This window comes from Mus pahari, chromosome 4 (assembly GCF_900095145.1).
Source record: "Mus pahari chromosome 4, PAHARI_EIJ_v1.1, whole genome shotgun sequence".
In the NCBI taxonomy this organism is placed as follows: domain Eukaryota; kingdom Metazoa; phylum Chordata; class Mammalia; order Rodentia; family Muridae; genus Mus; species Mus pahari.
The window spans coordinates 25493783-25509077 of record NC_034593.1 but is presented as its reverse complement, the minus strand read 5'-3'; the positions used below and the strand labels follow the sequence as shown (position 1 = coordinate 25509077).

The 15295-nt window shown below is 39.6% G+C and overlaps 1 protein-coding gene across 2 annotated transcripts in view; it reads right to left on the bottom strand.

Moving 5' to 3' along the window:
- Positions 1 to 12150, bottom strand: part of Sec62 (SEC62 homolog, preprotein translocation factor) — a 28901-nt gene extending 16751 nt beyond the window's left edge. The window contains exons 1-3 of one of the 2 annotated variants that reach the window (XM_029537555.1): positions 11969 to 12150; positions 4317 to 4425; positions 3388 to 3493 (exon numbers count right to left, since the gene is read on the bottom strand). In XM_029537555.1, coding sequence (XP_029393415.1) covers positions 3388 to 3493; positions 4317 to 4425; positions 11969 to 12004 — 251 coding nt within the window. In that variant the 5' untranslated portion in view covers positions 12005 to 12150. The remainder of the gene's footprint in view (positions 1 to 3387; positions 3494 to 4316; positions 4426 to 11968) is intronic. The other variant, XM_021195809.2, reaches the window with a different exon arrangement.
- Positions 12151 to 15295: the final 3145 nt, after the last annotated feature.

Here is a 15295-nt window from a genome sequence, read left to right as displayed (position 1 = left end):
AAAAAAAAAAAAATTACAGGTAGTAATATTAGTTGGAGAAACCCTTCAGTAAACCTTCCTTTACAGAGGAAATCTTTTAATCAAATTTTGAAACATAAATATTGACTACCCAAAAAGTAAGAGAAAAAAGGTCATTTATTTCTAGGAAGAAGCATAGAACATACTGAAATACGGCCATATTAGTAGTTCTGTGAACATACCACATATTTAACAGATGAGAACTCGTACTCTGAAGCAGTGACCAAGTCATAGTAACCAATGATATTATGACGTCTAGCACTGTATTAAAAAGTTTTAAAAATTGTGTATTCCTTTTGGTGTCTTTTTTTTTTTTTTTTCAGATTTAGTATCTACTGAATATCAGACATATTTGGAACTTTCACAAATGTAGCAATGACAAGTTTTAAAAAGTATAAATATCATGCTAAGTGTTACAAAGTTATGATAAAGTATAAATATTTGGAGCCCGAGAGATGGCTCGGTGGTTAAGAGCACTGACTGCTCTTCCAAAGGTCCTGAGTTCAATTCCCAGCAACCACATGGTGGCTCACAACCATCTGTAATGGGATCCAGTGCCATCTTCTGGTTTGTCTAAGACAGTGACAGTGCATTTACATATATAAAATAAATAAGTAAATATTTTTAAAAAAAAGTATAGATAGTCCTATTGCTTTCTGATTAAGTTTGCAAGTGACTGTAAGAACTAGTAAATATGCAAGAATTCTTAAATAGTCAAAACTAGCTGGAATAGAAAATACTAACTGCAGATGCAAAGGCTAATGTGGGGAAGGGGACCGAAGAAAAGAGAATCAGAAAGTAGAGTTACACATACAGAAAGACCAATTAGAGAAGGACTGTGGCTAGTAAATGGAAGTGAAGAGAGTGTTACCTAACTAAGAGTGTGACTTGGTGATACAAGGTCTCACTGAAACTAGGTTAAAGACTTCTGTATGAAATCGGCCTTACTAACAGATACGCCTGAGGGCCTGGAGAGAGGATGACAGCAGCTAAGAGTATTTGCTACTCTTGCAGAAGACTAGGGTTTGAGACTCAGCACCCACAAAGTGGCTTACAACTATCTGTAACTCTAGTTCCTGAGATGTGATAACCTCCTCTAGCCTACATAGCTACTGGGCACACATGGTGCATAAATATACACAAGCAATCATGCAAATACATAAAAATGACTAAATCTTAAAAAAACTACATCTAAATTATTAGCACACATTTTTTGCTTTGGCCACTTCCCCTCAAGTTCCACCATGTCCACTTAGCTGCTTTAGAAAATGGAACTGGACAAAGTCTTATTGTGGATTTCTCTGGTTGATCAGGAAGCCATGAGAACTGGTCACTAAGAGGATTTTATGGCTACATCAGAAGTGGCTAATTACCATCTTAGGTTTAGTCCTTTATTTTAATATAGAGAGAACACAAATGTCTTGAGTAGGAAGAACTTAAAATTCAAAGTGAGCCTGTTTCTAAGATATCCTCTAAGTTTCATGTCTTTATTTTTTTAAAGATTTATTTATGTCTATGAGTGAGCCATGTAAATGCATTGTGTGGGTGCACCTGGTGTCCTCAGAGGTCAGAAAAAGGCACCGAGTCCTCTGGAATTGGAGTAAGCGGTTATAAATTGTCGGGGGGGGGGGCTGCTGGGAAACAAACTGGGTTCCTACGAAAGAGCAGCAAGTGCCCTTAGGGAAGCCATCACTTTAGCCTCGGCATCTTTAAAAACTTTCCATAGAACAAGGTATCACAGCTCCTAAAAGACCACAATGTGTGAACTGATACTGGTTGCTCTTCTGAGAAATTTAGGCACAGAGGGTAAACATCCCTAACAGTAAGTAATACTGGCAGGTGATACAGATTAACTTTTGCTCCAATAAATGCATCATTAATTTGCTGGAGTAGACAATTTGGTGCAGGGGTAGAGAGTATGGAAGAGACTGTTGCATTTAGAGCTTCAGCCCTTGGTTGCTGTATGACCTTAGACAAGGTTTCAAATTTTACCATGACCCAGTTCCTGCATCTGTAGTATCCCTTTATTTTTTATAGCATACTTTATCTTGAAGCAGAGATGGAAGTTTACATTTTAAAATTCTCATCAAATTACTGTACAAGACAGTAAATAATAGAACCTGTATCATTGTTAGTTCAGCCCCACTCCCAAAATATAACTTGTTTCTGAAGTGTTTATTAGTCATCTCTAGTCACTCAGCAACTAAGACTTCTAAGTATTCGATAATTATTAACTTTAAAAACAGTTTTTAAAGAGGGTTCTCAGATGAATAATGCTTGTTTTCTTTTTTCAAGACAGTATCTCAAGCAGTCTAGGTTGGCCTCCTACTCACTTGTAGCAAGAACGCACTTGAATTCTTGATCTTCCTGCCTCCATCTTTCCAAAGGGGTATTATAAGCATGTGCCACTAAACCTGGTAGATGGCAGATACTTAAAAGTGCTATTAAGCACAGTTATCATTAAAATCTGTATGTGCGTCCCAAACAAACATCTACTTTAAAATCTTAACTACTCACATTTTAAACTTCAGTACCATCAAAGCAAAATCTAGCTAATACACATAAATAAGTATGCTCTTCACGTATTAAACAGAATGAGGACAGTAATTTGGTTTGGTTTTTTAGGTATAAATTGATGACCAAAAGTTTCTTTACAAAGAAAAAGTACCTAAATGAAAGACCTGTATGTTACCAAAGTGCATGTACTTTATCTTGAAGTCACTGTAGCTGTTTTGATTTTAAAAAGAATACCTTATTAGTAATCACTGAAAACAGCAAGTAAGTTAGGCTTATAGCTCAGGGCACAGCCATTAAAAACCAAAGGATAATGAAGTTAACCGCCATCCTATAAAAGAGCTGGGAAACAACCCTGACCATTTCCTACATAGAACTTGTTCAATGTAGATATGTTTACGCTTTTTTAAATCTTGATTCTTTCATTCAGTATCTCTGGGAAATACACACAAGTAAAAGAACTACAAAGTATACACAATTAAAAATATAGTAAGTCTAAGATTATATTTCTACTGATAAAATCCAAGTTACATATAAAGCTCATTACATTTAATTAAAAGGTTTCAACACTATGGAAAAAATTGATATTACTAATTGTTATCCTTCACCAAGAAACACTACCTGTGGGCTGGTTAGATGGCTCAGTGGGTAAGAGCACCCGACTGCTCTTCCGAAGGTCTAGAGTTCAAATTCCAGCAACCACATGGTGGCTCACAACCATCCGTAACAAGATCTGACGCCCTCTTCTGGAGTGTCTGAGGACAGCTACAGTGTACTTAAATAAATAAATCTTAAAAAAAAAAAAATTAAAAAAACAAAAAACAAAAAAAAACAAAACAAAACAAGAAACACTACCTGTTGCAGTAGTCGACCACAGACTCCCTGGTTGTAAATAAAGCTTCCTCTCCTTTCTTGGCCTTTGCCCACTTTGAATCCAAGAGGCATTCCACTGCTTTTGAAGCTATAAAGAAATTTGTTATTTAAAATTTAGTATACATGAACTTATGTCTTATGAAATCGTGCTATAAATGTCAACATTCTGACAACAGAAAATAAAACAGAATATCAAGTCTAATGACTATCATGTTATTTATGTCAACCTGTGAGTACACTGATAAGCATCTTCACAGCAAGTAAATGATATTCAAGCAAGATAAACATTTGTTAACCATCAATCACTGAATAATCACAAAAACAATCCCAAACACTTCCTTCTTCCCTCAAGGGTAATGAAAATTCTCGTGTTATTATAACCACTAAAGAATCACTCTGAACAACTACTGCTATACTAGCAAAGAAATACATTAGACTTAGAGATTAGCATGTCTACTTTTCTCAAGTTTTAACGAGTATCAAATTAATAACACAAAAAGAAATCTTTTCTATAGACAGAAATTCAAGTTTAATTGTTAAGACAAAAATACAACAACCATTTATAAGCTATTGGGCTACATTACAGATGATATCAGCAAATCATGAGGTTGAATAGATAATAAACAATGTTCCTAAATAGTTCCATGCAATCATATTATCTGAGCAAAGGGAGTATTGTATAACAACAAACACTGAAAATAAGTCTTTATTTTTAAAATTCCCAACAAAACCAATTATAAAGCACTTCATCGTTTGACTCTTCAATCATAAAAGAGTAGGGTAATCAACTGCCATGTGCTCATCACTCAGCTTCAGTAATCACACATGCAAGCTCTTTAACACTTTATGTATCTAACTCTAGGTAACTCCATAGAATCTTTACAGTAATAAGACTGCAGATGTAATCCTACCAATAAAATAGTCAACCCGATGACCCATCATATTGGTGGACTTTGTTGGACAGTTGAATCGAAGGTATTTGGCTACAGCCTTCTCTTCTTTAGATGGTTCACCAACTTCCTGCAACATAGGAATATAAATTTAGTGTGGTTATATTACTAAAGAGTCATTTGCACATTTGTTCTATAAGTCTTTTCAAGTGTTAGATAGGGCTTGCTTTCTTTCAGACCTTCCTGGGAGCAAATCAGATAATGGATACAAAAGACAAACTGAGCCGGTGCTGGTGGCGCACGCCTTTAATCCCAGCACTTGGGAGGCAGAGGCAGGCGGAGTTCTGAGTTCAAGGCCAGCCTGGTCTACAAAGTGAGTTCCAGGACAGCCAGGGTTACACAGAGAAACCCTGTCTCGAAAAAAACCAACCAACCAAACAAACAAACAAAAAGACAAAACCAGACAAACACTCTTAGTACTGTCTTCTAAATAGAATCCAACAGGGCTCAAGGCCCTATGTTGGCCTCAGTTACAGAACATTAAGCTGCTTCTCCAATGTTTGTATAGTTTTTCTTCAGTTTTGTATGGCCTCCTTTACTACTCACAAAGCAATAATTTAAAAGATGTTGCCAACAATGACTGCCTAAATGTTAAAGTAAGTAGGTAGCATAAATACACATTATAACCACAGTTCAACATGTGCCCCGATTCATGCAGAACAGTTTGTAAAACGTCTCAAATTAACCCCAGTAGCAGCCTCAAGGCAATAAGCACAAGAACTGAGCCGCTCAGGACGACCGGCACTCAGTCCCTTCTCTCTTCCCTGGGATCACAGATGCTGTCTGGGCCTCTTCCCCAGGAGGACTGTGGCGAATATGGAAATGCGCAAAGGGATATTCTTATTAATGCTAGTGCAGTAACTAAGAGCAGTTCTGGAAAAATTGCCCTATTGTTTTCTGTCTTTCCTTCTATATTTGTCCCCCAATTTTTTATGACAAATTCTGCTACCACAAGCTATAATTATTTGTGAAAATAAAAAGTTCAACCAATTCTCTTTCATAATAACAACAACACATTCTAAATATTTTTTCCTCATTCAATACACCTGCTGTCAACTTTCAAGTTTATTCTGGTAACTTGTTACCAGGATGAACTTATTTTGAAATTGAGGGAAGGAAGCCTCATTAAATAAAGGAGTCGCTCTAAATGTAAGTCATTCGTTCATTCAAACATATATTTCCTGAGTGTTTATCCTGTAATCTTTGGATGCTGCAATATGTATTAGTAAGGTAAGATACTTGTACTTCAACTTTTATTTTCCAAAAAGGAATACATAAAAATATTTTAGATATTTTAGAAGTACACAAAGTAGAAGCAAAATTATCAAGAATACAGAAAAAATGTTTTCCATAAACCTTGATTTTGAAAGCCAAGTTCTGAGTAAACCGAATGACCAGCATAAACAATAAGGCTGAGAATGAAGCTCGACTCTAACAGAGATCGTTATAATGTGCTAGGAAGATAAGTTATTAGAAAGAGAATAAAGAGTCCTTAAAGGCAGAGTAAGACATTTTAACTTTATTCCACAAGAAGCAGAAAAATGACATTTTTAATAGAACAGAAATAGGAAAGTTTATGACTGTAGGCAAGACAAATAGGGAAAAACATGCAAAGCCAGATAGATTATTATAGAAGATTATTGTGATATGATATTGGCCTAAGAGTAGGAAGGGGATACACATGTTTGAAACATTTCAAACGTAGAATACATAGGATTAATGGTAATGAGTAAATGCAGTGTAGACACAAGATTTCAGATTTCTGTGTTAACCAAAAAAAGGAAAGACAAAGTTTGGTGGGTAGAGCGTTATGGATGGATATGGGAGGACTTGAGGTGAATATGTTCAAGATATTGTTTTTAAAGAGGATACTTTTCAGTAACATGAAGTGTATAAAGAAGGAATGGGGAAGGAATATAGAGAAGAATCATCATTTTAGGCATGGTATGTCAATACTTACACAATCCTTCAATTAAACAATTTATGGACCAGATAAGTGTGCTGATTTCCTAAATGCTGATCAAGATATAAATATCAAGATATAAAAACTCAGAAAAGTTGATTATGTAATAGTTAAGTCAGACATCATTAAGTATCTGCAAAAATTTTAAAAGTTTCACTTTAATAAATTAAGTCAACTTTCCCCCTACTCTGTATTTTCCTTGTTAAAGACACTACTAAACTACAATGGACAGGAAGACTCAAAAATGATGTCTGAGTAATTTTTTCAAATGGACATAGATTTCAGTTGTCTACTAGTACTCTCCTTAAGTGCGAGAGACTGGTACTAGTTACTACAGTCAGTAACTAGAGACTGGTACTAGTTACTACAGTCAGTAACTAGTGAAAATGTAACACCTGGAGCATCTGCTGGTGTTTCAGTACCAGAAAGACTCCATAAGGGGGTCTGCATCAGCAGTGGCAGAAGTTGGTTACACAGGAGATCTTCTGTGGCTGCTGCCTCCTGCAGCCTAAATGACATAAAATAGTCTTACCTTGTTTACAAAGTAGACTACAGTATAATACCTCCCCTATTTGTTTCCTTTTACTGTGAACAGTAAAATACCTTGCTAATTTCTGTGCTAGACTTCTAACAAGAAATGAAAGCCTTGCCAGGCGTGGTGGCGCACGCCTTTAATCCCAGCACTGGGGAGGCAGAGGCAGGCGGATTTCTGAGTTCGAGGCCAGCCTGGTCTACAGAGTGAGTTCCAGGACAGCCAGGGCTACACAGAGAAACCCTGTCTCGAAAAACCATTAAAAAAAAAAAAAAAAAAAAAAAAAGAAAGAAATGAAAGCCCTTTGAGGGTATTAATAAATGCTTATAAAACATATAAAAATAAGCTCATCAATTCAAATTAATGAACTTTTTAACCCCATGAACTCTCACAACTATCTTTGAATGAGGATACAAAGAACCAACTAGTTTGGGATAGATTGCCTTTTCTTTGCATCCAGATAATATCTATTGTTAATCACAACCCAAAATTACTTGAGCAGGAAGTCTAATAGAATATTGATAAAGACTTTAATATACTTTAGAAAATATCAAAACCCAAATACCAGAATGAAACAGAAGTTGCCATTTGTAGTCTACTTGAGAAAAAGAAAAAAAAAAATCTAGAGCAAGTCATGGGCTTGCTTTATTCTGACAGACTTTCAAACAGAAACTAAATAGAAATAGAGTTATTGATCTATAAATAGTGGAGTGAACAAAAGAAAAGAGGTCTTAGTTTTTTGCACAAGTAAAAAAAAACTGTGTAAGATATTGTGAGGGCTGGTGAGATGGCTCAGTGAGTAAGACTGCTCTTCTGAAGGTCCTGAGTTCAAATCCCAGCCACCACATGGTGGCTCATAACCACCGGTAACAAGATCTGACGCCCTCTTCTGGAGTGTCTGAAGACAGCTACAGTGTACTTATATATAATAAATAAATAAATCCTTAAAAAAAAAAATAAGCCGGGCGTGGTGGCGCATGCCTTTAATCCCAGCACTTGGGAGACAGAGACAGGTGGATTTCTGAGTTCGAGGTTAGCCTGGTCTACAAAGTGAGTTCCAGGACAGCCAGAGCTATACAGAGAAACCCTGTCTCGAAAAACCAAAAAAAGAAGAAGATATTGTGAAAACTAGAGGGGACCTTAAATTATGTGCTTAAAGTCACACAGCTCTGTAAGCTAACAATAAAAGTGTTGTTTCCAATTTGCTTCTGTCATACTTCCTATGGCAACAGGTTTGTTTGCTATGTAACTGCCAAATTCTCTATTAAGCCTGGTATACTGGGGTGGGGTAGGAGGTGGTAAGATGAACTTTCAGACTTAGAGGACTGGATTTTTGGGTTCTTTTCTTTCCTTGAGAAGGTCCCGAGAAGTCAGACCAGCAGTCTGGTTGAACAGTCCCAAATATTTTTCTTCTCTTTCCTGAAATGCGGCATAAGCCCATGACATGTCAGGATTTTACTTCCAGGGAGGCAGATGGGCACAACAAAAATAACTGATGAAGGCTATACAAGTTCTAAGATACAGATGTCATCTGAAGACTTCAAACTGAACTAGATTCTAAATAGAAGCAGAACACTATATGGAATGATTCTTTGAGAAGGAGCAAGCCAAACTAAATCTTTTTAAATAAAAATTTATATTCAGAGCTGGGTGTGGTGGTGCACGCCTTTAATCCCAGCACTCGGGAGGCAGAGGCAGGAGGATTTCTGAGTTCAAGGCCAGCCTGGTCTACAAAGTGAGTTCCAGGACAGCCAGGGCTACACAGAGAAACCTTGGCTCGAAAAAAACAACAACAACAAAAAAATTTATATTCAGCATTTGGGGAGGTGGTTAAGAACACACTGCCCTTTGTCTCCTCCCAGCAGCTACACTGGATAGCCCACCAATACCTGTAACTACCACTGCCAATTAATTCCAGAAGATCTGATGCCCTTTCCTGTCCTCAGTGGACACCTGCACTAAGGTATACATATCTTCACAGAGATGCACAGACATAACACAAAACTAAATAAATACATTATGTATATGTGTACACACACACACACACACACGTATAAAATCTGGGATTAAGGTAATACAAAACTTATGATTAGGTGGGAAGAGTATCCCACTAGGAATCAGATGACTAGTCTAATCTAATTTTACTAAGTTAAAAGGTAATACTAGTTCAAGTCACATAACCTCAATGGACATCAGTTTGTCATTAAAATGAGGGTGAGTAGTTATCTCCAAGCCCACCACTGTTTCTAATGGACTGAACACACTGTGTGTGTGTGTGTGTGTAGGTGTTCATGTAAAGGTCAGGACAATTCTAGGGGTCAGTTTTCTCCTGCCACCTTGTGGGATCAAACTCAAGCCATCAGGCAAGCATCTCTGCCCCCTGATCCATTTCACTTCCCGAGCTAGAATGTACAACAGAGAATTCCAAATAAGTTCTATCAGATGTTTTTCAACTTTTAAACTCCATGGTATCAGAATTCTCAATCAATGCTTCTAGTGGCTTGTTAATCTAAAAAGTCACCATATTTCCTATTCTTAAACAGGACTTTTGAAAAAGGATTTCATGAGTTTCAGCTATAATCATTCTTGTTAGAGAATCTGTTATTAAAATTTTACAACACAATGTCAATGAAAATGTAAGCTCACTTCAAAGTTTCAGTGACCTGATCTGAGTCCAAAAAAGAAATGTGATAATGGTTCCCTTGCTTCCAACTCTGTTAGGACACCAGATTCTAAAATTATTCTGTTCAGGAAAAAGCAAATGAATTGGCTCCAAAACCAAAGCAGAACTCTCAACTTAATTGTTTGAATCAAACATACCTCCACTCCCCAAAAAGTCACTGTAATTCAACCAAATCTGACTTTAAACAGAACATCAAGTAACAGGAAACTCACCAGTTAGTCTTTGAATAGAATTGTTTTTTTCTGTAACAAACTCTGAACTTTGTCATTACATTTGATCTTTTTTATCTCAAGTGATGCCAATATCAGAGATTTTAATTCTCGACAGGAATACAAGAACTGAGGAATTCCCTAGCGTAGTTGGAAGAAGCTGAAGAAATGTCTCACTGGTTTCCAGGAAGAGCTGACATTTCATTCTGGCCTCAACTAACATCTGCACCCAAGTATACATAACCACACATGTACACAAAACCAAAAATAAACAAAAAAATTAAAATATTTGTTGGGCTATATAAGGTACTCCTGTAAGATCTTCCACAAAAATTCTATACTCCTATATAAACACATATTTAGATGGGGAAATTTTTTAAATTTCATAATACCAAACTAACTTTTAATAACCAGCATCTCAAATAGAATAAATAGCTATACTTCATAGAACTTACAGCCTACTGGTTAATTAACTGGATAGATGCTTGTAATTTGTAAGCTTATTAAGGAGTACTTAACAAAAACCAATATAACTAACCTAATTTCTTTATTCTGGTGAAGGAGGGCATTTTTAATAACTTTTAATAAGTTATTAACTTAATCTTTTTATACCAACTCTACAACCCTAAAACCTTTTCTTTTTCAAAGGTAAATGATCCTTCTTACAAATGCAGAAGTTGAGGAAAAAATAAAACAAAACAAAATAAAACAAAACACCAACCAAACAAAAAACATTGCTAACTAATTGGTGGAGCTAGAGAACAAACAGGCCTAAGATAACTAACTTGTCGCTATGGTACTAAAGAGTACCATAATGCATCTCTACCTACTTTTCTGTTTAACATATGCCCATAACTGAAATATGAGCAGTACATTATATTACCTTTATGACAATACTTCAAAGCAGATAAAACTGTAAAATAATGTGTATTAAAGAGCAAAAAAGTACAAATTTGTCCTGCCAAGGATAAACATAAGGAGAACAGGAGGCACAAATTTAACAACTTCAATACAAATTCTAATAAAGTATTCATATTAAGCCATAATACTAAATTTCAAAAGCCTGGGAATAGCATAATTTAAGAAATTTCTATTGTCTTGACACTCTGGTTTAAAAACCTACGTGAACTTGGAATCTGTCTCTAGTTCCCTTCTGTAACCTGTTCAAAAATTATCTTGTCACGCCTGCCAACTTCCACACTCACTGAACACTGGTATCTTTCCCACGGTATTTAAAATTGTTTTCAACTGTAACTTCCATAGTTCAAAAGACCTGTAGGCCAGTAAGTCGGTAATCCTTTAAAAATGGAGATAAAAGGAAAACAGAAAAAGACATCCTCCGTGGGGAACAGAAAGCCAAGAATGAGTGCAACAACTTGTGACTGACATATTAACAACTTACTAGAGGCCATCAACTCGGGCCTTTTGGTTTCTGGGTGAGCTCTTGAGGCGCTCACGTCCACGTTGAAGGTGCATCGAACAAAGGACACCCCACTGGGCGAAAACTGCGGGGTTAGAGATGCTCAGGTGACATTCATGGGGGATGAGGGAGGCACAGTAGGTAGGGCGTGAGGGTGACAAGCTGGCATGGGGAAGGTTTCTGGGTGCCACCAGCCCATTGCAGCACCGACCGGGCAGGGTTTGTTTACATCGTGTCGCCTGGAAGAGAGCCGGCAACGTTCAAGCCCGGCTGTTCGGTTCAAAAAGCCGCTGGGAGGGGAATGGAGGGCACCCGCCGCTTAACATCTGGAAGGAGCCCTGGGGCCGGGCGGGCCGGAGACAGCCGACCAACCGGCCGACCGACCGACGGTCTGCAAGCACAAAGAACCGGCGGCGGTGCCGCAGGTCAGCCCTCCTTCCACCCGGGCTACCGCGGCCTCAAGATCGGGGCGCCAGGGAGACCCGGAGGAGGGAGGGGAGGCCGGCGCTTGGCGTCCGCGCTCCGGAGGCGGCCGGCTCCCCGCGCAGGCCCGGGCCCTCCGCCGCAGGAACGCGGGGCCGGACGCGGGATTCGAGCGCCGCGCCTCCCTCCCTCCTTCCCCGGCCGCACCACAGAGCCCTCGGCCGAGCGGCCGCTAGCACCGGCCCGCCTCGGGACCGTCACGGCGCCGCGACCCCGCGGGAGACGGCCTCCCGGCGTCCGACCGCTCGGGACGTCTCCCCCTCGTCCCTCCTCGTCCCAACGCGCCCGAGCCCGCCCCCGGTCCCACGGCCCGGCCGAGCTACCTGGATCCGCTTCTTGTGTCGCCTGCGTTCCGCCATGTTGGCCGCTCCGCCCGGTTCCTTCTGACGTGGAGCGAGCCGGGGAGGGGGGCGGCTGAGATCTCGCGAGAGCGCGGCGGCTCGCGGCCCGTTATGTAACCCGCCGCGGGCTCTGGGTTGGGGGCGGCCTCCGTGGTCTTCGCGCCGTCCGTGCGGTGGCGGACGACGGGGGCTGCGTCCGCGTCCGCGTCTGCGTCTGCGTCTGGTTCCCCGGAGGCCGGCGCCGAGTGAGTCAGAGCGCCGGAGGCTGGGAAGACGCGTCGGTTCTCAGCCCTGACTGAACGCCCGAGTCACCTGGCTGCCGTGTAAACACGGATCCCCGGGCCCCACCCCTCGGAGGCGCCGACGCCGCCGCGACCACCGGGGCCCACAGCGTCACCTGTGGCGCGTCCTGCCCCCACGAGCCCCGTGGCACCCCACTTCAATCTCGCGCAGTTCCCCTTAAATGATGGAAAACGGCTTCAGAGTCTGACTCCATTAAGGAGTGGGGAGGGTTACACAGCTCGTCCCCAAAGGCTCGGAATGTCCACTCATCACGTGACTCCTCACACCCCAATCCTTAGAATTCAGAAGTCTGCAGGAGCCCAGGGAAGTTAAGATGGAAAGGAGCAAGACTGGTTGGGATGCAGGGGACTGCAGGCCACTTCGATATGACTATTATTCCAGCACTTTCTAGACCAAAGACACGGGTCGTTAAGTGCTTAGGTACAAGTTCTGATGACATTGTAGCTGTAGAAAGTGGGAAAAATGCAGAAAAGATAAAACCAATGAAGTTTAATTCTATCCCTCGAGTCAGTCATTTTAAATTTCTTTTGTCCTTTATATCCGCTTTGTGTGTACACGGGATGTGTGTATGTTGAATTTATATGTCTTCTCTGTCCTCCCGCCCCAAACATCATGGAACCTGGTAGCCTGTTTTTTTTGTTTTGTTTTGTTTTTTCAGTTTTTGCATTGTAAACTTAATTTCAAAATTCTTAAAGTTTTCTATTTCATATATCTGACATAATATGTAATTGAAGCAAAGCTTAGTACTTTGATGCCTGATCATTTATAAAGTAAGATAGCTGAAGGCTGGTGGGTTTTGTTTTCAACTATGCAATTCTACTCTCAAGGGAGCCATTTCTTTCCCTTCCCACTGTGATCTGTAATTTGGCTCTGCTGACAGGAAGCAGGGGAGAACTAATAATTCTTACCTATTAACACCAAACTTGGAACATACAATATCTTGTTTTCTCTAGTCCTTCCTACCCAGATGATTGTCAGGACAAGCTAATAACTAGCAGATGATCTTCCTGAGATCGGCTGCCTCCGATTAACATAATCCATGACAGATTTGCTCCCACAGGCAAAGCCCAGGAGAAAATAATTTTAGGAAAGATTCCTACTATTAATATACTTCTCCTGTTATTATTAAACATGTATAACAATCACTAGGTATTAGCCTACCTCTTTGAGCAGATCTCTGCAGTTGCAGATCTACAGAGATGTACTGTCTTGTAGGAATGCTATATAGACAAATAGATGACTTAATTCTTAATAATGATCCTATAAGAATTCCTAAAATTATATCAGTATGTACTAAGCTGTCGAAACTGCAATGAGAACTCTTGCCAGTCTCTGTCACCAGTTAATTGCTTCTACTACTCAGAGCACATTCCAAAAGGTTGTAAAACCATTAACTAAAGGTCATATAAAAAGGGAACTACGATTATATCATAGGTGCTAGGACAGAAGACAAAATGTTGACTGGGTTTATCTATACAAAACTTCACTAGTAACTTAGTTATGTTTTTTAACTCTCCATGAACCTGTAGAGCTGTGACAGGTGATGAATGTTTAGCCAGGTAATTACTCCTACTGGATATACATGTAAACGTCCTCTGTTGTAAACTTCTATTTCAATTTATGATTTGAATGTATGTGTAAACTTGTGATGAACTTTTTACCATGTGATCATGTATTCTAAAAGGTGTATAAGTGCTGCAGACAGAGAGAAGAAACAACTAGGCTGAGGAGAACTTTTTAGAACACTTTTTAGTCAGAACAGAACCTTTTAGAAAACTAAACTGAGGACAATTTTTTTAGTCAGGACGCAAGAGAACTTTTTAGATAGAACTGAACTCAAGAAGAACTTAGAAGTAAAGGCGTAGCATTGGGAGAAAAGGCTCTGAGAGTTAGAGCATTATTGTGACATCAGAGCAGGAAGAGAGAGCAAGATTAGAAGGAAAATGCAGAGGGGAATAACTTAGAAACTATACGGTAACACAAAAAACTAAGAGACCAATATGCAGAATGTAGAGGGAAGGAGGATGGAAAAAGAAGCCACAGAGAGAGCAGAAGGAGCAGGCAGGCTTTTCCTTACTATGGGACAGACAGGCAGGCCTTTTCTTTTCTTTTCTTTTCTTTTCTTTTTTTTTTTTTTTTTTTTTTTTTTTTTTTTTTTTTTGTTTTTCGAGACAGGGTTTCTCTGTGTAGCCCTGGCTGTCCTGGAACTCACTCTGTAGACCAGGCTGCCCTTGAACTCAGAAATCCGCCTGTCTCTGCCTCCCAAGTGCTGGGCTTAAAGGTGTGCGCCACCACGCCCTGCTTAGGCCTTTTCTTAATAACAAGACAGACTTAGTCTTATTTAAAGGAACAAAGCTTTCTTCTACAAACTTAGGTTTAATCCATTTATCAATAAAAGGGTAGCTTTTTCTTTCTCTATGCAATAAAGACTGGAGCTCATTTTTCATTCAGAATGAGTGAGTTCTTCCTGCACTGGTGCTTGGTCTTCTGCTCCAGATGCGCATATGTGAGTGTGTGTGTGCGTGTGTGTGTGTGTGTGTGTGTGTGTGTGTGTGTGTGTGTGTGTAAGCATGTAATTATGAGAATGCATACAAGCCGAGCCCAACTGGTTTGAATGGAGATGTATCGCTGTGCAGGTGTGAATCTGTATGTAAATTTCTGTGCGTTTATGCATATTTCCTTATGTAAAAGTTTTTCTCTTCTCCTAGTTCAATAGTTTATTGCTCCAAACTTCCCCCTTGTCTGACAAGGGAGAGGCATCTGAACAAAGGGGAAAAGGTTCTAGCAATTAATCCTTTACTTAATCTCCTGCTGTTTTAGGATGAGGTGCTAAAGTCAGAGACTGCAGTTTCTGGCCTCAGAGGATCACAGAAGGCAGGTCAGCTACAGTAGCAAAGTAAATTAGATGTAGATAAGTAAACTTTTAATTATACAACAACCCTAAATATCTTACAAAGTCTTAAGAGAAAAGTCTTACCATCCCCCTCTGCTGCCTCAAGGAGAACT